Source organism: Hordeum vulgare, chromosome 3H (genome assembly GCF_904849725.1).
Source record: "Hordeum vulgare subsp. vulgare chromosome 3H, MorexV3_pseudomolecules_assembly, whole genome shotgun sequence".
Lineage (NCBI taxonomy): Eukaryota > Viridiplantae > Streptophyta > Magnoliopsida > Poales > Poaceae > Hordeum > Hordeum vulgare.
The window spans coordinates 511544748-511569292 of record NC_058520.1 but is presented as its reverse complement, the minus strand read 5'-3'; the positions used below and the strand labels follow the sequence as shown (position 1 = coordinate 511569292).

At 46.3% G+C, this 24545-nt stretch overlaps 3 protein-coding genes across 4 annotated transcripts; 2 read left to right on the top strand and 1 right to left on the bottom strand.

The window, feature by feature from the left end:
* The first annotated feature begins 7729 nt into the window (after positions 1-7729).
* Positions 7730-10932, top strand: LOC123444580 (2-oxoglutarate-dependent dioxygenase 19-like). Of its 2 annotated transcripts, XM_045121356.1 has the most exons (5): positions 7730-8065; positions 8145-8291; positions 8745-8983; positions 9077-9404; positions 9524-10932. In XM_045121356.1, exons 1-5 carry the CDS (start codon positions 8039-8041, stop codon positions 9845-9847), a joined length of 1065 nt encoding a protein of 354 aa, XP_044977291.1. In that variant the 5' UTR covers positions 7730-8038; the 3' UTR covers positions 9848-10932. The 2 variants fall into 2 exon arrangements, with proteins under 2 accessions (XP_044977291.1, XP_044977290.1); XM_045121355.1 differs by having other exon boundaries at positions 7730-8291.
* Positions 10933-12219: 1287 nt separating this feature from the next.
* Positions 12220-12801, top strand: LOC123444579 (calcium-binding protein PBP1-like). Its single transcript, XM_045121354.1, has one exon. The coding sequence runs from the start codon at positions 12362-12364 to the stop codon at positions 12680-12682; it is 321 nt and encodes a 106-aa protein (XP_044977289.1). The 5' UTR covers positions 12220-12361; the 3' UTR covers positions 12683-12801.
* Positions 12802-12840: 39 nt separating this feature from the next.
* On the bottom strand, positions 12841-15115 carry LOC123444578 (frataxin, mitochondrial). The gene is made up of 5 exons (XM_045121353.1): positions 14779-15115; positions 13954-14026; positions 13791-13838; positions 13590-13684; positions 12841-13226 (listed from the first exon to the last, which is right to left on the bottom strand). Exons 1-5 carry the CDS (start codon positions 15024-15026, stop codon positions 13097-13099), a joined length of 594 nt encoding a protein of 197 aa, XP_044977288.1. The 5' UTR covers positions 15027-15115; the 3' UTR covers positions 12841-13096.
* Between the last annotated feature and the right edge of the window lie 9430 nt (positions 15116-24545).

Here is a 24545-nt window from a genome sequence, read left to right as displayed (position 1 = left end):
ACGTCAGGAGTCGTACATTCCAAGCAGGCGACCTGGTGCTCCGAGTGGATCAGCAGAGACCTCACAAGTTGGCTCCCGCCTGGGAAGGACCCTTCATCATCTCCAAGGTGCTGAACAACGGAGCATACCGACTCTACAACATCGACAGGGAAACGGACGAGCCGCGAGCATGGAACGGAGATCTCCTGAAGCGCTTCTACACGTGACCGTCGACTGAAGCAATGTAAAGAACAAGTACCGGTGAAATAATACAAAGCAGATTGAGTTTTTGCAGATTCAAAATTCTTCCACGGTCGCAGACTCCGGTCTCAAAAAAAAAACTTAGCTGCGATCCAGAATCGCCTAAGTATTAACTTTCTCCGAGTGTGCACTTAACGTCACACTCGGGGACTTAGCTGCGATCCAGAATCGCCTAAGGATTAACTTCCTCCGAGTGTGCACTTAACGTCGCACTCGGGGACTTAGCTGCGATCCAGAATCGCCTAAGGATTAACTTTCTCCGAGTGTGCACTTAACGTCGCACTCGGGGACTTAGCTGCGATCCAGAATCGCCTAATTATTAACTTTCTTCGAGTGTGCACTTAACGTCGCACTCGGAGACTTAGCTGCGATCCAGAATCGCCTAAGTATTAACTTTCTCCGAGTGTGCACTTAACGTCGCACTCGGAGACTTAGCTGCGATCCAGAATCGCCTAAGTATTAACTTTCTCCGAGTGTGCACTTAACGTCGCACTCGGGGACTTAGCTGCGATCCAGAATCGCCTTAGCATTAACTTTCTCCGAGTGTGCACTAAACGTCGCACTCGGGGACTTAGCTGCGATCAAGAATTGCCTAAGTACAAATTTTCTCCGAGTGTGCACTAACCGTCGCACTCGGGGACTTAGCTGCGATCCAGAATCGCATAAGCATTAACTTTCTCCGAGTGTGCACTAAACGTCGCACTCGGGGACTTAGCTGCAATCAAGAATTGCCTAAGTACAAATTTTGTCCAAGTGTGCACAAACCGTCGCACTCGGGGACTTAGCTGCGATCACGAATCGCTTAAATAGAAAGCTTCCTTCTAGTGTATCTCACAGATCCACTCGGAGGCTTAGCAGACCCTCATTGAGGCTCATGTAGATGTCAAGACAACTGACAATTACATGAGTAGCAGAACCTCATTGAGGCTCATGTAGATGTCAAGACAACTGACAATTACATGAGTAACAACTCGCTCCGAGCACGACCTTACAGTCGCACTCGAAGACTTAGCCGCGATCACGAATCGCCTAAGTACTCAATTGCCTTCGAGTGTATCCTACAGATATACTTGGGGACTCAGCGGACCCTTAGTGAGGCTCATGTAGATGTCAAGACAACTGACAATTACATGAGTAGCAGAACCTCATTGAGGCTCATGTAGATGTCAAGACAACTGACAATTACATGAGTAACAACTCGCTCCGAGTATGACCTTACAGTCGCACTCGAAGACTTAGCCGCGATCACGAGTCGCCTAAGTACTCAATTGCCTTCGAGTGTATCCTACAGATCCACTCGGAGACTCAGCAGACCCTAAGTGAGGCTCATGCAGATGTCAAGACAACTGACAATTACATGCTCTGCATGTTTGCCATTGGCTTCACCAAGAAACGCCAAACAAAAACCACGAGCCAAAATCGTATCAACAACTCTTTGGCAAAAGAAGAGAAAAAGATTCGATTCAAATTCAAAGTTTGCATAAGGATAGTTGGCTTGGTGTAGATCAAGCTTATCCACACCGAACCACGAATGTGACGGCCAACAGCAGTGGCCCAAGTTTCATACAACTAACACTCGGCATACCGAGGCAAAAAGTTTTCTTAAACGTCGTCAGGACTGGCACTGGGACTGGCAGGCTCCACGAATGTGTCGAGGTCGATCCCGTTTGCGATGCGAGTGGCGCTCTCAAGGAACGTTTCCAATCGAAGCTTTTTGGTGTTCGCGACTTGCAACGCCTTCAGCTTCTCTTCGCGCGCCTCCTTGCAGTGCACTCGGACAAGCGACAGAGCGACATCCGCACCACAGCGAGCCGCATATTTCTTCCACGCTTGCACTCGGTTCGGGACCTCCTCCAGCCGAGTCATCAAGCCTTCCATCTCGTGCCGAGACTCGTCTTCAAGCCAAAGCTCCTTGTCGATTAGGCCGACGACCTCTCTCAGTTGACCGAGGAAAGGTCCCACTTTGCCCAGGCGAATGTGCGCTCGGAGCATATCTCGATTGGCGTCCTCGCCGAGTGGAACGTTCGGAAGAATCGACCGCTCAACGTCAGCTGCTTCAACCTCAGCGTCCATGCAAAAATCTGCAAAGACAGGACGAGCAAAAAGTAAGCACAGCATGAAATGCACAGTCGGGAAGCACTCGGAAAAACAGAACTTACCACCGAGAAGCGCTATCATCTTCCGGGCCCAGTCACTGACGTAATTCTCCTGTGCTATGCACCGCCTGTTCAACACCTGCATCTGTCCCATTAGCTCGGTCCTTTGTTTCCCCATTTTCTCCACTTCAGCCACCAATGCCTTGTTTGCCTCACGGGCCTCCTCCAAGGACTTTTCTCGTTCAGCCAGAACATCCTTCATACCAGCCAAGGCAACCATTGCTGCATCCAGTTCCCCAGCAAACTGAACCTTTTTATCCCTCAGAGTCTCGTACGCTGCTCCCATCTCGCAAGTTTTCTGCAAGTCGGCGCCAAGAGACGATCAAACAAGTTCAACAAGGACAACAATAAAAATTCTAAGTTCTTCAGACCCCTGCCGACGCAAGCAGTCGACAGCGGTCTCGGGGACTACACCCAGTGGGTTCACTAAGAGTGACCCCACTGGCATGAAGCTCAAACAGGTCCGCCCTATTGAGATACATGACAACAAACAAGCCTATGAGGTTACTACTACCCGACCTGAGTAAAATTACTCTCGGGGACTCATCCAGTAGGTGCACTCTGAGTGCCCCCACCGGTAACATTCGACCAGATTAGTTTTTGATCTGATCAAGTTAAAGAAAATGTGTATAAAGACAACTGCCGGTGCAAGCACTCGACAGAAGTCTCGGGGACTACACCCACTGGGTTCACTAAGAGTGAACCAATGCAAAATAATCATACTGTATCCGAGTGCATTGCTCAAACACCCAGTGGGTTACAAGAGGAAAGTAAATACTTACTAGCCCACTTACTCGGATATCGTCCCGTAGTTCCAAGCTTCGCTTGTACACGGACGCGATGGAGTCGTACGCTCTCTTGGCCTCTCCCGCCATCAACTCCGCCTGCATCATGGCCCCCTTGCCAGCTCCCACCTGGTCTTCCGGGAGGCGCTGGACGTTGTACTCGACAGTCGATGGACCTGGCATCGTAGGAGGCTCCTTGGGCATCCCAAGGCCTACTCCAGTCGGTTCAGCAGCGATCAGCGCCATTTCAGTCGACGACATCTCTCAGTCGGCGGCGCGTCCATGGCGAGAGTAGTAACCGGCGGAACAGCCTCAAGGACAGGCACCACAGCTTGCTCGGACCTCCTCGGGTCGCCCTCCTCCACATAAATCACCCCTGAGGGAAACCCGACCGAACGGCGTGAGACCACAGGAAAAAGGCAAGACCAAAGACAGAATTCGTGATGCAATAATGTAAACTCTCGGGATCACCACGACGCACCTGGCTGGGATGTGACAACGTTGTCCATGTCCATGGGATCGTCCCCCTGGCGTGCCGGAGAGGTGGCAGAGGTGGTAACTCTGTCGAGTAAAATTCATTCGACCAATAAGCAGGAGTTCAATCAAATACTGAAAGAAGATAGAAGAACAATGCACTTACGTTGAGGTGACGGGAACTGTGACCCTCATCCGCGGCAAAGCCTTCTGAGGCTTAGATCCACTCGGTTTGGCCACCTTAGAGGGCTGACCCGCAGGCTCAGCAGCAGAGTCCCTGGTCCTCTTTGTGCTCCGAGCACTCGGAGCCACGGGAACGGCTGGCGAGGCACTCGGTACCACAGGACCAGCTGGCGGCGCACTCGAGGATGCTAGAGGGGCCGAAGGAGCCACAGGTTCATGACGGCGCTTAGTCCGAGGCTCTGGCGGTGGAGGTGGCGAGTTCTGCTCCTCATCTGCCTCTTCTTCTTCTGCGGACTCCTCCTCCGTCTCCCCACTGTCGGAGACGTACTCGACGCTCTCCACGCTGCCCTCCTGGCTGCCTTCCTCCTCCTCGGTCGGATTCCCGTTCGAGACAGGAGAAAACCAGTTAGTCCATGCCTGCACAAGATACAGTCGACAACATCAGACGTCAGACAGTGATTCAAGAAAGCGATAAATCTAAGACAGTTGTGTGCACTCGACAAGTTATACTCACTTCGTTCGGAGGAGGGTTGTCCGCGCGGAAGGCCTTCACTCGCCGGGCTCCTCTAGGGTTTTCGCAGGCGCCTGTGATGTTGAGGACCCACGACGCCACCGTCTCCCCGGTCACGCACTCGACGTTAGTCCGAGTGGAGTCCTCAGGCCCTGTGTAGTGCCACATGGCATGGTGTCGAGCTTGTAGAGGCTGGATACACCGACCCAGGAAAACCTCCAGCAAATCTATGCCGGTGACTCCCCTTCGTACGACCTCTACAAGCGCATCGACCAGAGGCTGGATTTGGGTCTTCTCCGCCTTCGTGAGCGCGAGCTGCCTAGGCGGAGCCGGTCGGTCTAAGCTAAAAGGAGGCAATCCAGTTGTAGCATTCGGGCAAGCAACGTCCTGGCAGTAGAACCATGTCGACTGCCAATTCCTAACAGATTCAGTCAACTGAAGAGCGGGATAGCTACTTTTACTCTTCTTTTGGAAGCCTAAGCCCCCACAGAGCTGGCATCCGACTGGTTGAGTCGTTTGATGGTTTGGGATCTAGCAGAGAAGATGTGTTTGAAAAGCCCCCAATGGGGAGGACAGCCGATGAAACACTCGCACAGCACGACGAAGGCAGAGAGATGAGCTATTGCGTTGGGAGGAAAATGGTGGAGCTGCGCCCCGAAGTGGTTCATTATACCTTTGAAGAAGGGATGAGGAGGCAGAGAGAAACCTCGGTGCACGTGGCTGAGCAGCAAGACGCGCTCCCCCTCCCGGGGCGCCGGCTCGGTCTCGCCCTCCGCCGGCAACCTCCACGACTTGTGCGCGATCATTCCGTGCTCCACCAGCTCCAGCAAGTTCTCCTCCGTCACCGTGGAGGGGAGGAAATCCCCCTGGATCCAACCCGCCGGTAGCGCTCGCTGCCGCCGCTGAGCAGGATCCGACGCCTTCCCCTTCTTCTTCCGCGCCTCTAGCTTGCTAGTCTGCCCCTTTGTCATGGCGGAGGCTGCAGATCCGCGAGGGAGAAGGAGAAGGAAGGAGCTTGGGATGCGCAGGAGATGGCGAGAGAAGCGGGGCAAGTGCAAGTTATCCGGCGAGTGTAACGAAAAACCCTCGCCGCAGAAGTTTAAATAAGGTTCCGATTGGGTCACTAGCAAGTGGCCCCGAAATCTTATCCCCCGACCGGTTGCTGCGATATTAGTGGAGAAGATGAAGGTGCGGGAATCGAGGCGCCAGGTACTACTCGATTGCGATGTCGTCATCCCCGCTGAGCGCGCGGCAACCGAAATTTGAGGATCCCGGAAAATCCGCCGCTGTCAGTTGACTGGTCACGTCAAAAGATACCACGGAAGCACTCGGTCCCTGACAGTTCGTTTCACAAATACATCCACTCGGATCGTTGGTCAAAGAAGATAAAATGGATCGAGGCAAGCAACGCCAAACTCGCATCCGTACCAGTCGGATCCGTACTCCAAGCATCGCTTCATCGTTCCAACCCCAATCCATTCGGGGACTAATGATGGGGTTATAGTCCTAGGGTAGGGTCATAGGCTTGCCCTATAAGTCCTACCCAAGGACTACCCTTCATAAGGGATAAGGCCCTTAGTCAGTTCCGACTGAATTAAGGACTTCCCATCATCCAGTCGGTGACGAATCCTCCATCATTCAGTCGGAGATGAGCATTCGGAGTGTATCAAACTAACCGACTGGATTCCACTATGTGCATCGTAACCCTCCTGGAGGGAAACGGTCGTACGTTTCCATGTGCCTTTATTAGCATTTAAGACAGACGTTACCTGTAACGTAGGCATTTATTCGCCACTACTCCACCCCTGTGTACCAAACCGTTGTGAAGGGCAGTGCACTCTATATAAGCCACCCTTCCCCACTGGTGTAGGGGTTAGCAATTCACTGTAATCCTTATTCCACTCGACAACAAGCTCCCAAGAGCACTGAGACGTAGGGCTATTACCTCCACCGTTGAGGGGCCTGAAGTCATACAACCTCGCCGTAGCTAAGGCTCTGCCCATCCTTTCGTACCCTACACATCTACTGTCAGGCTTATACCCACGACATCCGGTAACTTAAGTGTAAAACACCTTGATAAGTTATGTACTATAGGCATGATAGTTTATGTAGTCGAGACGTGATAACTTTTGATGTGAAAAGAATCATCAAAACATACGAACATGGGATCTAGTTTTAAAGATCTCGTCGCAATGAATTTTTAATATGAAAACAGTTTTCCAATAGGATCAGCGGTTTGACCTACTCCCTCCATCACAGTATATTGGGCGTATCTCCAAAACGATAATTTTTCACAATTAAAAAGAAATAAGGCGCATGACATTAATTAGCGTATTAATTGGGGTGTTTTAAAAACCGTCTCCACCAATGCATGCGAGGAAGTCACTTGGTTAGTGGACGGGGGTTACTAATGCGTCAGTTTTGTGATTAATTAGACGCTTTTACAGCTCGTTGTCTCGATTTTTTTCTATCAATAGAAAAACATCTAGGTCCGAGAGCCCTGTGAGATACGCCCAATATACTGTGATGGAGGGAGTACAAAACATTTTAAAGTTCCGAAATGAAATGAATCTTTTACTAACGTCATACTTTGTCATGAAATGAATCTTTTACTGACGTCATACTTTGTCATTTAGTTGCATGCATGCACGAATCGTGCACAATATGCGGTTAACCTGCATGCATATATGATTAGCTATCCATAATCTTCATGCATATGTGAGTAGCCATTTATGACCTACTCCCTCCGTTTCTAAATATAAGTCTTTAAAATGTTTCATTAGTGGACTACATACGGATGTATATAGACATACTTTAAAGTGTAGATTCACTCATTTTGCCCGTATATAGACTTCACCTAAATATAAGTCTTTTAAGATATTTCACTAAGTGTCTACATACGGAGCAAAATGAGTGAATCTATACTCTATAAAATATGTCTATATACATCCGTATGTAGTCCATTAGTGAAACATCTAGAAAGACTTATATTTAGGAACGGAGGGAGTACATGCATGCACGGGAGGGATCAAGAGTGCGGATCTGTTCCTAAACTCCGAACGATAGGAAAATAGCAATCTCGTAAATTAAATTTTATAATGATTTTTATTTTGTTTTTTATCTTACTTTAAAATTTAACATAAAATAAATTTTAAAATCATTTTATTTAGTTCGAAATTAGCTCGAGATAGACTCGAATCATTATAAGCTGAGCTTCATATATTTTAAGCTCACTTAAATTTTAGTATGGGTTTTTTCAAAATTAATTTTAGTATGAGTTGAGCTGAGCATAGATCAACTCTTTGGAACTCGACTCGTTTTTAACCCTAGCCAGGCCTGCTCCAAACCGAACAGTTTTTACTTTTTAACCAAGCAGGTTTTATTTTGAGAAGCAAGCGGGCTCTTCGCTCCTGGCAAAATTCCCCTTCACTTCCTCGCTTCCTCAAAATCTGCTCGATCTGACGACCCTGCCGCCCGTTTGCGCCGCGCTCGCCGTTCGCTTCTGCCTGCTCCATTCCTCCGGGTTCCCTCGTCGAGCTCGTCGCCGTCCACGCCGCGGTCGGCGGCGGCAGCGCCCCGCGCGCGGCCCTCGCCTCCGGCGGCGGGCCTCTCTTCCTCGTCGCCGGATTCCTAGGCGCCGCCCCGTCGGGTCGTGTACGACTGTCTTTGTCGTGGACGGAGGGGAACACATGCCATCCACCTGGACCTCGCGGCAGGTCGTCTGGAACCCTCCCCTTTTCCCCGCTACACAACATGTCGACGCTGTCTCATCGCCATTGCCCTACCAATCCAAAGGGGGATAACGGTGACTGTGCTGGAGCATGCGGTGCGGACGGCATCCCCGTCGTCGACCTCGGCGTCCTCCTCAACGGCAACGCCGAGCAACGATCTCAGGCGACACGCGAGCTCGGCCATGCCTGCGAAGACTGGGGCTTCTTCATGGTACGACACTACCACCTAAGAACACCAGAATATTCGATTATTGCCCCGATGTTACATGCTTCCTTATTATTACCCCCGCTCATATTTTGTGTCAATTTTTGACCATTTTGATTAGCAAAATATAAGTTACCCCCTCCGTCCGGAATTACTTTTCACATAAATGGATAAAAATGGATGTATCTAAAACTAAAATACATCTAGATACATCAGTTCCTATAACAGATATTTTCGGACGGAGGGAGTATATAATATAAATCGTATCATTGGATTTATATTTGAAAGAAAATTCCAACGGTATTATTTTGCTACATAAAGCATATATTTTGTTAGTTATATTTATTGTCAAAATTTGATCCAAAATGTAAAGGGGTCTAATAAACCTGGATGGGGGAAGTACTAGGAAACAATTTGCTAGAGGTCCCATTAATAGCTTTTTTCTGATCTCTCATGAAGGTGATTAACCATGGGGTGCCTGTGGCTCTCCAAGAAGCAGTGATGGAGGCGTGTAAGGAACTATACAGCTTACCGAGGGAGGAAAAGGCAGAATACATTGCTGCTGGCCCAAAGGATCCTATACGTATTGGAACAGGTCTCTTCTACTCTGACGTTGACGATGCCATATGTCGGAGGGACTATGTGAAGATGATTGCTCACCCTGAGTTCCACTGCCCTGCAAAGCCTGCAAAGCTGAGGTAGCACAAGCTGCTAATTAACACCAAATTTACTTTCACATTATTGTTTGTATGTTGGTGCAAAAGCTATATTGACTACACTGTCATTGTTAGAGATATTGCTGTGGAGTACTCTACTCGAACGAGGCAGCTGTTGCTAGAGCTTGTGAAGGCGGTCTCCAAGAGCCTGGGACTTGACAGTGGCCGCATTTCTGAAGCCCTAAACCTTGAGTCCTGCTTCCAGATCCTTGTCGGGAACAATTACCCGCCATATGCTGGCTCGGATGGGGTTATGGGAATTTCAGCCCACTCTGACCACGGCCTTCTCACTCTGCTCTTCCAAAATGGCGTGGATGGTCTCCAAGTCAAGCACAACGGCCAGTGGCTTGTCGCAAAGCCCCTTCCAGGCTCACTGTTCATTATGACTGGCGATCAGTTGGAGGTATATGAATACTTTACAGTGTTCTTAACTTGACCATAAAAAGTTATGAAAACAGAAACTCTTGTTACTTGTACTTTCTCTAAATGATAGACATGCATGCCCTATACATGTGGGTGCAGATTGTGAGCAATGGAAGGTACAAGGCCGTGCTCCACCGCGCACTGGTCCATGGTGGGGATACAAGGATGTCGTTTGTTAGCCTGGTCGGGCCGTGCCTAGATGCCGTCGTTGAGCCAGTCCTAGAGTTGGCACGGAATGACCCCCAGGGAATGAAATTCCGTGGAATCAGGTACAGGGACTACATGGAGCACCAGCAGAGTAGCAAGATGAACACAAAAGCAGCACTGGACATCGTTCGTGTGCAGGGTGACATATTGACATGTGAGAACACACCTATCAATTCAACAGAGCCTGATTCTTCAGGTTACAGTCGTACAAGTTGATATGCTGAACATTTATGCCTTAGAGAATCAGTTCATGCCATGTCATAGCGTTTGCAAAACCAGCAACATCCATGTCTGGAATGATGATTTTGCCATAAAATAGTTGATAGACTGATTAGATATTCTAGTATTCTCTGTTGAGACTTGGGAGGAATGGATAATAGCCTAGCAGTAATGATCCTATGTGTCACAAAAGTGTGATCCAAGTATATATGGATTAGGAAGTATGCTTGCATGGTCAGATTTGGTGAAGCCTTGGGTTCGGTGGTTTTGAGAGATGGATGGATAAAGTGAGTCGGGCAGTGGACAATAGCATCCCTCCATTTCTTTTTACTCCGCATATAAGGTTTGCCTTAAGTCAAACTACATAGACTTTGACCAAGTTTATAAGAAAAGTTATCCATTCACAATACCAAATCAATGTCATTAGATGTATCATGGAATTAAATTTCATAGTGTATATCTTTAGTATTATAGATGTTAATACTCCTCAATATAAAGTTGGTCAAAGTTTACAAAGTTTGACTTGAAATCTTATATGCGGAGTAAAAAGAAACTGGGGGAGTATATGTATGTACAGTCAGCGGAGCTTCAGGGATGTTATTCATTGGCACAGCTGAGCTTTTGCTGGTGCTAGTTTGTGGAAAGCAAAACTTTCCTTCGAAAATCAAGGTATCCATGTGATTAGTGGTTCAAGATCGAATACAAATGTGCGGAGCAGATTTCTGAACGTGAAGGACCATGTATTAAGAGCTGTTTCTCATGTCGGATTCTCGAAAACAAAGACCATCATGTTTCGTCGCTGATTGACTGCCTTGGTGTGGATCAGCTTGAGAGAGGCATTCGCTGGGATCAAAGACTACAAGTTTGTACATCTAACTTCATGTGGGGTTGGTGAGGTCGAACAAGTGCTAAGCATAGAAATCTTGTTTGCTGAGGTTTTACAGCGGTATGCTAGACTCGATGTAGGATTCGAAACAAGTTGGCATTGAGGAGAAGATGATCTCCTAAATGGTATCTCTTTTGCAATTGTGAACATTGTCGACGACAATTTGACAAGTGACAATTAAGTGTGCTACTCATAATTAACATTGTCCGTCTTCCGTGATCTACTCTTTCTTGCGAAAGACCGTAACTTCACTTCATCGATCTCATTGCCGGTGCTTATGAAGATGGCGGATGGAGGACGACAAGGGGGACACCAGACACTGCGGTAGGATAGGTTTAGGGTGGGGTCGGAACTGAATTTTTGTTCTAAATGTTCAAAATTTAATAAAAATCTGCCGTGTCTACATGGATGTCGTCTGGTTTTGCATGAAATCCGCGCGTGTTTGCATAAATTTTGTTTGCTTGATTCATAAAGTGTATGAATTGTATGCGAACAGCGTTGAATGGCGGCCCTCCGCATCCGTGTCCACGGGCTGTTCCTTTCCCCCTTATTCGCGAATGGATGAAAAAGAGATTGCGGGTTGCCGATGCCCTTACTTCAACCATCCAGGCAGTGAATCAGTTGAAGGAGGATTTAAGCTTCCGGTTGGAGAATATTTAGCCGTGTTCTGTTGATCGTTGTTGTGTCCTTCTTTGTCTAGTCTAGGTTCCTCTGCTTTATGTGTCTCTACTATTCTCCGAGTATGTGCTTTGGTCGTCTCAGGACCTTTTTTTTTTACCCTTTTCTTATATCTTTTCGTTTTCGAAATGGGTTTTCTTATATCTTTATTGAATTCACATGCATGGTTCCTCCCATGTCTACGTTACTTTCTGTCACCTACTATAGCTCCACCAAGAAGGAGTCGGTACTGCATCAAAACATACCGGAATCCGAAACCCAGGCCAGTAAAACTCTCTTTAATCTTCATCGCAAACCATCAAGTGTGATCACAACTGACGAGCGACGGCGTTAGCGCGTAGGACTCGAGCACATATCAACGGAAAGGAAATTTCCTGCGACTTATACTTAAGATGACCACGTCAAAATGCCGTCCGTCGAACAGCTAAACAAATCGGAAACAAAATACGTCACCTTCCTCGACATCACTTCAGCTTATAGTTATGATCAGCCACACACATTGACCTGACTCTGCCCATTTCCTTAACGACCCATAGAGAAAACGTACTGCAAATTAAAGGAGGCACACATCACATGAGATGAGACCCCTGCAAGCAATCCGGTACGGGAGAAGCAAAGCCTCCTTCCCTACAACGTGCTGGCTACTTCGCAGAAACCAAGCGAAAACGGCCGGACGCAGCAACCTCCTAAAAATAGCTGCCTAGCTTAGCTGCGACGCCTGCAATTGCCTGTACTTTGGTTGGCATCCATGGGGCGGCTGCAGCTTCCTTCCAAGAAGCTCATGGACTCCTTCCTCCCCCATCACCACTCGCCACCCCCTTATTTAAGCACCCACCCACCATTCTCCTCTCATTCTCATTCCCCATTCTCCACTGTTGCATTGCAAGCCGGGCCGGCTGTTCTTGATCCCCCGTTCTTCTTCGCCCTCGACGTGGACCGGGCGTGGCATGGGCTCCTCGGTGCAGTTCGACGACTTCCTGCCGTCGATGGCGAGGAAGCTCGGCGTGGAGGGGCTGATCGAGGAGCTCTGCAAGGGGTTCCAGCTGCTCATGGACCCCAGGGCCGGCAGGATCACCTTCCAGAGCCTCAAGAGGAACGCGGCCAGGCTGGGGCTCGGCGAGCTCCGGGACGACGAGCTCCAGGAGATGATGAGGGAGGGGGACATGGACGGGGACGGCGCCCTGGATCAGACGGAGTTCTGCATTCTCATGGTCAGACTCAGCCCCGAGCTCATGGAGCAAGAGTCTTATAGGATGTTTGAATGCTGATGATGTAATCTGGTTCTTGTTACTTGCATACAAATAGAATATACTGATTGACACTGATACATAGATCCAGCGTTTCTGCATTCCCTCCTACTGAAACATACTAATAGTCTGGCTGATCATACTAGGAAATACCAACATACAATTTCTGGACAGCAGGCTTACAAAACATAGATCACTGCATGAAAACGTACGGTTGATTATAATGTGGCGTATCAGAGGCCTATGTCCTGCTATCGATAGCCGGCAGACAACTTATTAGGCAACACGTAAGAGCATATGGTGCAAAAATGTGCAGCACAACAATTCTTTTGGTCTACTTGGCAGGATCAACACATTGAAAGATGTCATCTCGTTTACTTCGACGAAATGTTGTATGCCCCATCGAACTTAACTACGTGACATTCTCCTCTCCCTTTACGAAAGGTCTACTGGAGTTCCACAGAGCTCACCGATCTCCTTCTCTAGAAGTCGCATGAGATTTACTCCAGTCCGCCTATAAACCCAACCGTCTGTTGCTGCATCCCAGTCAAACCTAGCAGGCCCGCTGCAGACATGATATAGGACATCCCTTTCAGATAGGAATCAACTCGTAACAGATCAAGATTGAAGAGCTTATGGGTAATAGACAGTTAAATTTAAGCAAACACTTGGATATGTAAGCATGATTTTTTATGAGTGGCATCTTTTGAAGAAATCAAGCACAAAGCCATACGGTATAAGTATCACTCCTTAAATCTAAAAGGTGCTGACGCCAGTAAACTATCCTACAGAAGTATCAGTGTAACATAATAGTAAGTAAACTTCAAAGTAAGGAAATACTGAATGGTAAATAAGATAATCATATGCTCACATTCAGGTACTTAATACAAGCATCAAATGGCCAGCAAATAAGATAAGACAGCCATACCTCACAGGCGAAGATAGCCAGATTTGTCTGTTTGGTGTTTGCTTGTTTACAACATAGGTCCCCAAATCGCCTAGCCTCAATGTTAGAACTTGATTCTTAAATTTCAGGGAAATGAAGAAAACAACATCAGTGATCCAATGCACAAAAACAGTTCAAAATAGTGAAACTAACATGAGTGCATGATATTTCATTATAACTAACCCCATAATCTATGTCGAAGCCATCCATCTGCTGAGAATCACCATATTCCTGAAACAGGCACACAGAAAAGTGTTAGCCAAATAAAGGATGAACTGACATATTCCTTGGTGGAGTTTCCAGTGAAGTACGAAGATATGAAAGACTTATCAAGAGAATCCATTACCTCAAGTTTTTCAAGCAAATCATGTATTGTATCATCTGCTAGTTTATGGAACTTATCCTCTGGCATTATCAACCTGTTCCATGTAAACAGATGCGGTATTTGGTCATCCAATGCAGCACCGCAAAGCATATATATGAATCACTAAGAACAAGGGATTTTTCAATTTTTTTTAGCACAGCTTATCATATTACACCATTTTCATGTACATTCCACTCTTCTAACTGTAATGATGAAATATATAGTGTTGAGCCTTCGAGAATCTGTTTTATGGGTTCACTGCAGTGCAGGAGGCAATGGCACAAAATCACAAGAAACAAAAAGGGCAGCCCGGTGCACGTAGCTCCCGCTTGCGCAGGGTCCGGGGAAGGATCCGACCACTTTATGTTTCTTGGCATAGAGTCTGTAATAAATTTAGAGGTAAGGTTATTTCGTATGCATGATACACATATATAGTTTGTACATATATAGAGCATCTAATTGACTCACAGCCTCCTCCAGTTCCCTGTCAGTTCCTCTTTTTCACCATTCTCCCTTTTTTTTCTAATCTCATGGCTATAAAGGAAAAGTAAATAATAGTACTGATTTATGCAATAAAACTTTTAAAGAGCAATTCTTGATCTCGCTATGGATACCCTAAATAAAAAAGGATTAATAATCTGCCGGACTGATTTTAATGATGGTCAAATTTATCGAAACATTTGATAAAAATGTGTATTGCGTTAGTCATCCCGACCAGCTAGCTATACTGGTACAAAGCAGAAACCATACAAACGCAGATACTGAAGATACGAACCCAACAAGGGGATTAAAGGAGGAGAAACAAACTTGTGGTCCACCGCGGATGGGGCGGGCACATCTCCAGCGGACTGTTGCGCCGGCGGCTTCGACGAGAAGGCCCTAGGGGAGAAGAGCAGCGCCCACGGCGATCCACCTGACGGCTTCGTCACGGGGGCGGCGGCGTGGGAGGCGGAAGTGGAGGCTTCCAGGAGGGGAGAGACCGAGAGGCGTACTGACGCGCGAGGACTGGCTCGCCTTGCTGCTGTGAGGCCGAAGAGGAGCTTCCGCGACGCCATCGCCGCCGGCGAGCCGTCGATCGAGAAGATTGGTTTTTTTTTTTTTTTTGAGACAAAGGATCGAGAAGATTGGTGAGTGTGTCCTGGACCGACCACCGACCCAACCCGGCCCAGTCGAAGATTAATGCGGTGCGGCGTTTTGGGGGTTGGGCCGTATCTGTGAATTGCGACTCCAACAGCCCAGGCGCTCCGCGGAATGAGCAGATGCGTGAGGCACACTAGTGGATGGTGAATCGGCAGAGCATTTTTTTTTTTGAATACAGTATAAATGCAAATGTTTATATACACCTGCATATATATATATATATATATATATATATATATATATATATATATATATATATATATATAAAATAATTGTAGTAAGGGTATTTCAAAGTTCAAAGACTGCAGTGTCATCTGAGGTCTGGGATTTACAATCCAATCCTTCCTTCAGGGCCGTCTGTATTTTTATGACACTTCATTTCCACCACTCCATCCTCCACATCATCTTCCATAAGGCCTTCCTATGCATCAAGCCCCATTTTGAGCTCTAGCTCAAGTTGTTTTGCCTCAACCCACATGCCAATGAAGGCCAGTTTACGGAGTGTGAAGAGGTCATGGTCAGCAAGATCCATGGGTCAAATGACTGCCCGACAAATTCATTGAGACAGTCCATACATATCATTGGAGAACTCGGAGGGAGTCCGTTCCTACTCGGTCGGGCCCTTGGAACGATTGCAGTCCTCAACATCCAAGAACCTCGCTTGGGGAACAAGGAGGAAGTCGAGACCCTCCAAGCTCGGGTGGACTTTTGCATCAACGAGGGTGCTTCAACATAAAGTTCAACCCCTTCAAACTCGAGCTTCTCCTTTATCGAAGTTTGCCCAGGGCTAGCAAGTCTCACGGGGCCTTAGCATATGACGACTTCTCTGTCTACAACGACAATGATTGTCTGGCTTTGATGAGGAAGGGGCGATGACGGTCATGCGTCTTCGACACGCTCAAATGGTTGTAGTCGTTGCTAGATCGTCTATGTACTTGAATGTAATTTTAGTTATTTCTCTTGTTCTTTGTAATGCCATGAGGTTGATGTTCGATGGATAAATTAAACTTTTTTCTCGAAAGTAAAAATACAACGAGGCATAAAAAAACAAAGGCGTGTCCTCATATCAACCTAATTCCTAAGTGGGGATTACTCATTTTAGGCCCTCTATGATTAGTAGGATTTTAAAAACACGAAAATAAAAAAGTATAGGATTGAAGTACCATGTCCATTTGAATCTTATAAAAAATGCAAAGAGTGTTTGAAGATGTCATAGAGAAAAACAAAAAAAATGTGAAAAGAGGTTGGAGTGGATGTTAAATTTCATATAAAATCGCAGTACAAAAGATTTATATTATTTTTTTATGGAATTCAATCCTGTGAATCAAAAGACCAATGCAAGAAAAATTTCGGATTTTAATCCTTTCAAAATCCTATAAAATTCCTTTGAGTCAAAGAAGCATTTGTTGGAATTATGCCCTAGAAGCAATAATAAATATAGTTATTATTATAATTCCTGTATCAAGATAATCGTTTATTATCCATGCTATAATTGTATTGAATGAAGACTCATTTACATGTGTGGATACATAGACAAAACACCATCCCTAGCAAGCCTCTAGTTGGCTAGCCAGTTGATCAAAGATAGTCAGTGTCTTCTGATTATGAACAAGGTGTTGTTGCTTGATAACTGGATCACGTCATTAGGAGAATCACGTGATGGACTAGACCCAAACTAATAGACGTAGCATGTTGATTGTGTCATTTTGTTGCTACTGTTTTCTGCGTGTCAAGTATTTATTCCTATGACCATGAGATCATATAACTCACTAACACCGGAGGAATGCTTTGTGTGTATCAAACGTCGCAACGTAACTGGGTGACTATAAAGATGCTCTACAGGTATCTCCGAAGGTGTTAGTTGAGTTAGTATGAATCAAGACTGGGATTTGTCACTCCGTGTGACGGAGAGGTATCTCGGGGCCCACTCGGTAATACAACATCACACACAAGCCTTGCAAGCAATGTAACTTAGTGTAAGTTGCGGGATCTTGTATTACGGAACGAGTAAAGAGACTTGCCGGTAAACGAGATTGAAATAGGTATACGGATACTGACGATCGAATCTCGGGCAAGTAACATACCGAAGGACAAAGGGAATGACATACGGGATTATACGAATCCTTGGCACTAAGGTTCAAACGATAAGATCTTCGTAGAATATGTAGGATCCAATATGGGCATCCAGGTCCCGCTGTTGGATATTGACCGAGGAGTCTCTCGGGTCATGTCTGCATAGTTCTCGAACCCGCAGGGTCTGCACACTTAAGGTTCGACGTTGTTTTATGCGTATTTGAGTTATATGGTTGGTTACCGAATGTTGTTCGGAGTCCCGGATGAAATCACAGACGTCACGAGGGTTTCCGGAATGGTCCGGAAACGAAGATTGATATATAGGATGACCTCATTTGATTACCGGAAAAAATTTCGGAGTTACCGGGAATGTACCGGGAATGACGAATGGGTTCCGGGAGTTCACCGGAGGGGGGCAACCCACTCCGGGGAAGCCCATAGGCATTTGGGGGGTCACACCAGCCCACCAATCCCCTATGCGCCAAGAAAGAAAAAATCAAAAGGAAAGGAAAAAAAAAGGAAGAAGTGGGAAAGGGGAAGGACTCCCTCCCACCAAACCAAGTAGGACTCGGTTTGGGGGGGGAGAGTCCTCCCCCCTGGCTCGGCCGACCCCTTGGGGATCCCTTGGACCCCAAGGCAAGGTCCCCCTCCCTCCTCCTATATATATGGGGCTTTTAGGGCAGATTTGAGACGACTTTCTCACGGCTGCCCGACCACATACCTCCATAGTTTTTCCTCTAGATCGTGTTTCTGCGGAGCTCGGGCGGAGCCCTGCTGAGACAAGATCATCACCAACCTCCGGAGCACCGTCACGCTGCCGGAGAACTCTTCTACCTCTCCGTCTCTCTTGCTGGATCAAGAAGGCCGAGATCATCGTCGAGCTGTACGTGTGCTGAACGCGGAGGTGCCGTCCGTTCGGTACTAGATCGTGGGACTGATCGCGGGATTGTTCGCGGGGCGGATTGAGGGACGTGAGGACGTTCCACTACATCAACCGCGTTCTCTAACGCTTCTGCTGTACGATCTACAAGGGTACGTAGATCACTCATCCCCTCTCGTAGATGGACATCACCATGATAGGTCTTCGTGCGCGTAGGAAAATTTTTGTTTCCCATGCGACGTTCCCAACAATACCTCCATAGATAACGCCTTTAGAACGGTTCGTGTTCAACCGTTGAGCTACTATAGCGCCCAAGCTATAAGTTTTATCATTATAAAGGGCTTCACACAAGACCGCAAGGTCCGGGGAGCTAAGGGACCCAGCTTTCCCACGGCCAATCAAAAAATTTCCCACAAATAATGAGAAGTACCGAAGCACGGGGAAATGTATGCTAGCAGCTCTAGCACAATACACTCCTCTCTCCTCTCCTACAACAATAGTATCGATGAAAGCTTCCAAGTCCCATGGACGAGGTTCATGAATATCCCCAACAAAAGGCAATTTGCAAACATTGCAAAAATCCTGGAGTGACATGCGCTGGGGGATATCATAAAGTTTGAACTCAACCATAGGAGGATTCTTCGTCGGATAGAAGTTAAAGCTTTGTACGGAGATATTAGTGAGGAGGAATTGCGGACACTTATCTTCAACGAAGGCGGTAAGGCCTGCGTTCTCCACCAAGTAATAAAAGTCCTCATAAAGTCCAGCGGCGCGTAAGAACACATCGCTTGGCCACTCGCACGCTCGAACTTCTGCAACTCGAGGGACCGGATACTTGGGATTCTTCTCACTTCCATCATCCTTGGGGTCACGGCTTGAAGAGCCTCTTAAGAACCTCCTCATCTTTTCCTTTTTCTACCTCTGAAAATTTCTGAAATTTTTGTAGTGACTCTAAGGAAAAGTGAACAAGGCTCAAGAAAACTCATAACAACTACTCCCACAAGTGCCTAGAGGCCATATCACGCATCAAAACTACTTGGGACCAGCTAAAATTAGCATGCAAAGCTCAAGAACATGGTCACCTAGGTAGCAAAAATACGCGAAGTATAAGGCACTAGAGCAAAAACTAATTGGACCAATGGAGGAGTCACTTACCGAGGAGTAATTTCCCCAAAACAGTTCGGAGAATGGTGCTTTGAACAAGGAGATCGAACATCCCAGCAAGAAGAGCAAGAACACGGGTTTGAGCTGCGAAACGATTTTTTCTGGAGGTAGGAGAAGTGGATGAGAGCTAGAATGAGTGGAGGGGGTGCACGTGGACCCCACAAGCCTAGTAGGCGCGGCCAGGGGGGTGCCCGCGCCTCCAGGGCTCGTGGCCCACTGGTGCAGCCCCCAGACTAGCTCTTCGTCTCAGTATTTTTGAAAAAATCCAGAAAAAATCATACTTGATTTTCACGACATTCGGAGAACTTTTATTTTCGGGGTACTTTTCTACGGGACGCTAAAAGCAGAAAACAGGGAAAACTAAACTAAATCTATCATTTTTCTTCTAAGCAACCGAAGGTGAAAGCTTGGAACAAAGGTTTGTGACTCCTCGATTCATCCACCTCATGGTCATCGAAAGAAATCCGTCAATGAGGTTGATCAAGTCTCTTTGACAAACTTTTTCAAATTGCAAAAGAGAACGGAGAATTTTCGAATAGTCACTAGATCACCTCAATGGGGATGTGTATCTCCCCAACAAGCAAATCATACTTCATCTTAACAGGAGGTATAGGGCATTCAAAGCTCCCAATAAGAATCGATGAAGTTTTTTCGATAGCATTGATGCAATGTACTCGATATTGTTTCTTTGGAAAGTGCACCGTATGCTCATTACCGTTGACATGGAAAGTGACATTGCCTTTGTTGCAATCTATAACAACCCCTGCAGTGTTTAAAAAGGGTCTTCCAAGGATGACCGCCATGGCATCGTCCTCGGGAATATCCAGAATAACAAAGACTATTAAGATAGTGACATTAGCAACCACAACAGGCACATCCTCGCAAATGCCGATAGGGAAAGCAGTTGATTTGTCGGCCATTTGCAGAGAGATTTCAGTGGGTGTCAACTTATCCAGCTCAAGTCTACGATAAAGAGAGAGAGAGAGGCATAACACTAACACCGGCTCCAAGGTCGCATAAAGCAGTTCTAGCATAGTTACCTTTAATGGAGCAAGGTATAGTGGGCACTCCGGGATCACCTAGTTTCTTAGGAGTTCCACCCTTGAAGGTATAATTAGCGAGCATGGTGGAAATCTCAACCTCAGGTATCCTCCTCTTATTAGTCACAATATCCTTCATGTACTTAGCATACGGAGACATTTTGAGCATATCTGTCAAACGCATTTGCAGGAAGACAGGTCTAATCATTTCAACAAAGCGCTCAAAATCCTCATCATCCTTTTTCTTGGATGGTTTGGGAGGAAAGGGCATGGGTTTCTGAACCCATGGTTCCCTTTATTTACCATGCTTCCTAGCAGCGAAGTCATTCTTATCATATCTTCTAGCCTTAGGCTATGGGTTATCAAGATCAACAGGTTCAATCTCCACATCCTTATCATTGCTAGGTTGAGCATCTTCATGAACATCACTATTGATATTATCATTAGGCTCATGTTCATCACCAGATTGTGTTTCAGCATCAGAAACATAGGCATCGTTTGGACTCTCAGGTGTATCAGCATCTGGGTTGCTAGCGTGCAAGTTCCTATGATCTTTCTTCTTCTTTCTAGGATGACTAGGTGCATCAGTGCTAACTCCTTGAGAATCTTGTTCAATTCTCTTCGGATGACCCCGAGGATACAAAGGTTCCTGGGTCATTCTACCGCCTCTAGTGATGACTCTGATAGAATTGTCATTCAACTCATTGAGCAAGTCATTCTGAGCCTTAAGTACTTGTTCTACCTGAGTACTAACCATAGAGGCATGTTTACTCAAAAGCTTAAGATCATTGACATTTCTGTCCACACAAGCACTTAAATGACTAAGCATACGAGCATTCTATTCCAATTGTCTGCTAACATAATCATTGAAACTTTGTTGTTTGGCAACAAAGTTATCAAATTCATCCAGGCATAGGCTAGCAGGTTTATCAAAAGGAATATCACTCTCATCAAACCTACACAGAGAATTTACTTCTACCACCTGTATCGGGTTATCAAGACCATGGATCTCTTCGATAGGTGGTAGATTTTTGACATCTTCAGATCTAATGCCTTTCTCTTTCATATATTTCTTAGCTCCTTGCATATCTTCAGGACTGAGGAATAGAATACCTCTTTTCTTCGGAGTTGGCTTAGGAACTGGTTCAGGAATAGTCCAAGCATTCTCATTGCACAAGATGTTACTCAATAGGATCTCAGCTTGTTCTATGACTCGTTCCCTAAAAACACAACCGGCACAACTATCTAGGTGGTCTCTAGAAGCATCGGTAAGTCCATTATAGAAGATATCAAGTATTTCATTCTTCTCAAGAGGGCGATCAGGCAAATCATTCAGTAGCTCGACGAGCCTCCCCCAAGCTTGTGAGAGACTCTCTTCTTCAGCTTGAGCAAAGTTGTATATTTCCTGCAAGGCAGCTTGCTTCTTATGGACAGGGAAATATTTTTCAGAGAAGTAGTAGACCATATCTTGGGGGCTACGCACACAACCAGGAGCAAGAGAAGTGAACCAAGTCTTAGCATCATCCTTTAGCGAGAAAGGAAACAGCTTGAGGATGTAGTAGTGGCGGATCTTTTCCTCACTTGTGAATAGGGTGGCTATATCGTGCAGTTTGGTAAGATGGGCTACAACCGTTTCAGACTCATAACTGTGAAAAGGATCAGATTCGACCAGAGTGATTAACTCAGGGTCGACAAAGAGTTCATAATCCTTATCGGTCACAAAGATAGGCGAAGTAGCAAACTTCGGGTCGTATTTCATCCTAGCGTTCAAAGATTTTTCTTTCCACTTGAGCAGTAATTTCTCAACATCATAGCTATCCTTACAAGCAAGAAAGTCCTCAGCTATCTCTCCCTCCATAACATAACACTCAGGCATATCAGGCAATTCATGTCTAGGAGAGCTAGTTCTAGCACGCAAAATAGCAGGTTCTACTTCAATAGTATCAGGCAATTCAAGTATTAGCAGTTGAGTTGTCAATTCAACCACACCTAAAAGATTTAGTATCTGCAGCAAAGTATCAGTAGCAAGGTAGTATGATAGCAGGAGTAGCAACAGTAACCAGTAGTAGCAAAGTGACAGCAGTAGCAGCAAAGTAACAGCAGTAGCAACAGAGTAACAGTAGCAGCAGTGACAGTAGTAGCGGCAAAGTAACGTAGCAAGGACCAGTAGGAAAAACTCGTAGGCATTGGATCGGTGATGGATGATTATGCCGGATGCTATTCATCATGCAACAATTATAACACTGAGATATAAGTAACTAGCTCCAGTTCGTCAATCTAATGTAGGCATGTATTCTGTATGTAGTCATACGTGCTTAGGGAAAAGAACTTGCATGACATCTATTGTCCATCCCTCCCGTGGCAGCGGGGTCCTAATGGAAACTACGGGATATTAAGGTTCTCCTTTTAATAAAGAACCGGACCAACGCATTAACACTTGGTGGATACATGAACTCCTCATACTATGGTCATCTCCGGGAGTGGTTCCGGCTATTGTCACTCCGGGGTTGCCGGGTCATAACACATAGTAGGTGACTACAACTTGCAACATAGGATCTAAAACACACATATATTGGCGACAACATAATAGGTTCAGATATGAAATCATGGCACTCGGGCCCTAGTGACAAGCATTAAGCATGGCAAAGTAGTAACAACATCAATCTCAGAACATAGTGGATACTAGGGATCAATCCCCGTCAAAACTAACTCGATTACATGATAGATCTCATCCAACCCATCACCGTCTAGCAAGCCTACGATGAGATTACTCATGAACGGTGAAGAGCATCATGGAATTGGCGATGAAGGAAGGATGATGATGACGACGGCGACGATCTCCCCTCTCCGGAGCCCAAAACGGACTCCAGATTTGCCCACGAGATGAAGAATAGGAGGTGGCGGCGCCTCCGTATCGTAAAACGCGATGAACTCTTCTCCACAAGCCTGCCCACAAGCCTGCCAGGCGCGGCGGGGGGGGGGGGGGGGGGGCGGCTGGTGTGCTTGTGGGCTCAAAGATCCACTTCCTCCGCTGATTCTTGCGCCAATATTTTTCATTAATTCCACAAAAATTCTCTGTAAATTGTCAGGTCGTTCCGAGAACTTTTATTTGTGCGCAAAAACAACAACATGGCAATTCTGCTGAAAACAACGTTAGTTCGGGTTAGTTCCATTCAAATCATGCAAATTAGAGTCCAAAACAAGGGCAAAAGAGTTCGGAAAAGTAGATACAATGGAGACGTATCAGTGCGCCACCCTAGGGTCACTGGGCTATATAACTCAACTATACTAAAACATCATCGAACTTTAAGTGTGCAGACCCTGTGGGTTCGAGAACTATGTAGACATGAACCGAGACACTCCTCGGTCAATATCCAATAGAGGGACCTAGATGCCCATATTGGATCCTACATATTCTCCGAAGATCTTATCGGTTGAACCTCTGTGCCAAGGATTCATATAATCCCGTATGTCATTCCCTTTGTCCTTCGGTATGTTACTGTCCCGAGATTCGATCGTCGGTATCTCCATACCTATTTCAATCTTGTTACCGGCAAGTCTCTTTAATCGTTCCATAATACAAGATCCCGTGACTTACACTTAGTCACATTGCTTGCAAGGCTTGTTTGTGATGTTGTATTACCGAGTGGGCCCCGAGATACCTCTCCGTCACACGGAGTGACAAATCCTAGTCTTGATCCATACTAACTCAACATACACCTTCGGAGATACCTATAGAGCACCTTTATAGTCACCCAATTACGTTGCGACGTTTGATACACACAAGGTATTCCTCCGGTGTCAGTGAGTTATATGATCTCATGGTCATAGGAATAAATACTTGATACGTCCATTTTGCATCATGTTTTCATGTTATTATTTATCGCTTCTTGGGCTGTTATTTCACTTCACCGTACAATTCTTATGCCTTTTCTCTATTATTTTGCAAGGTTTACATGAAGAGGGAGAATGTCGGCAGCTGAAATTCTGGCATGAAAGTGGAGCAAAGTTGAGATACCTATTCTGCACAACTCAAAACACCGTAAAAATCAACGAGGATTTTTTTCCGGATTTATAAAAAATACTGGGCCGAAGAAGCGCCAGAGAGGCGCCAAGGGTTGGCCACAAGCCTGCACGGCGCGGCCACCCCCAGACCGCGCCATGAGGGCTTGTGGGCAGCCTGCTGGCCCACTTGCCCCCTTCTTCTTCTATATGAAGGGTTTCGTCCAGGAAAAAAAATCAAGGAAGAGCTTTTCCGTGGTTTCGCCGCCGCCTCG

Bases quoted from the DNA above. Each gene is read 5' to 3' on its own strand.
- LOC123444580 (XM_045121355.1), top strand. From the start codon at position 8,103: ATGTCGACGCTGTCTCATCGCCATTGCCCTACCAATCCAAAGGGGGAT. The intron at 8,292-8,744 runs GTACGACACTAC...TCTCTCATGAAG, and splicing joins AAGACTGGGGCTTCTTCATG to GTGATTAACCATGGGGTGCC. The intron at 8,984-9,076 runs GTAGCACAAGCT...TGTCATTGTTAG, and splicing joins GCAAAGCCTGCAAAGCTGAG to AGATATTGCTGTGGAGTACT.
- LOC123444579 (XM_045121354.1), top strand. From the start codon at position 12,362: ATGGGCTCCTCGGTGCAGTTCGACGACTTCCTGCCGTCGATGGCGAGG.
- LOC123444578 (XM_045121353.1), bottom strand. From the start codon at position 15,026: ATGGCGTCGCGGAAGCTCCTCTTCGGCCTCACAGCAGCAAGGCGAGCC. The intron at 14,027-14,778 runs GTTTGTTTCTCC...TACATGGAACAG, and splicing joins CCATCCGCGGTGGACCACAA to GTTGATAATGCCAGAGGATA. The intron at 13,685-13,790 runs GTTAGTTATAAT...CTGAAATTTAAG, and splicing joins GCTTCGACATAGATTATGGG to AATCAAGTTCTAACATTGAG.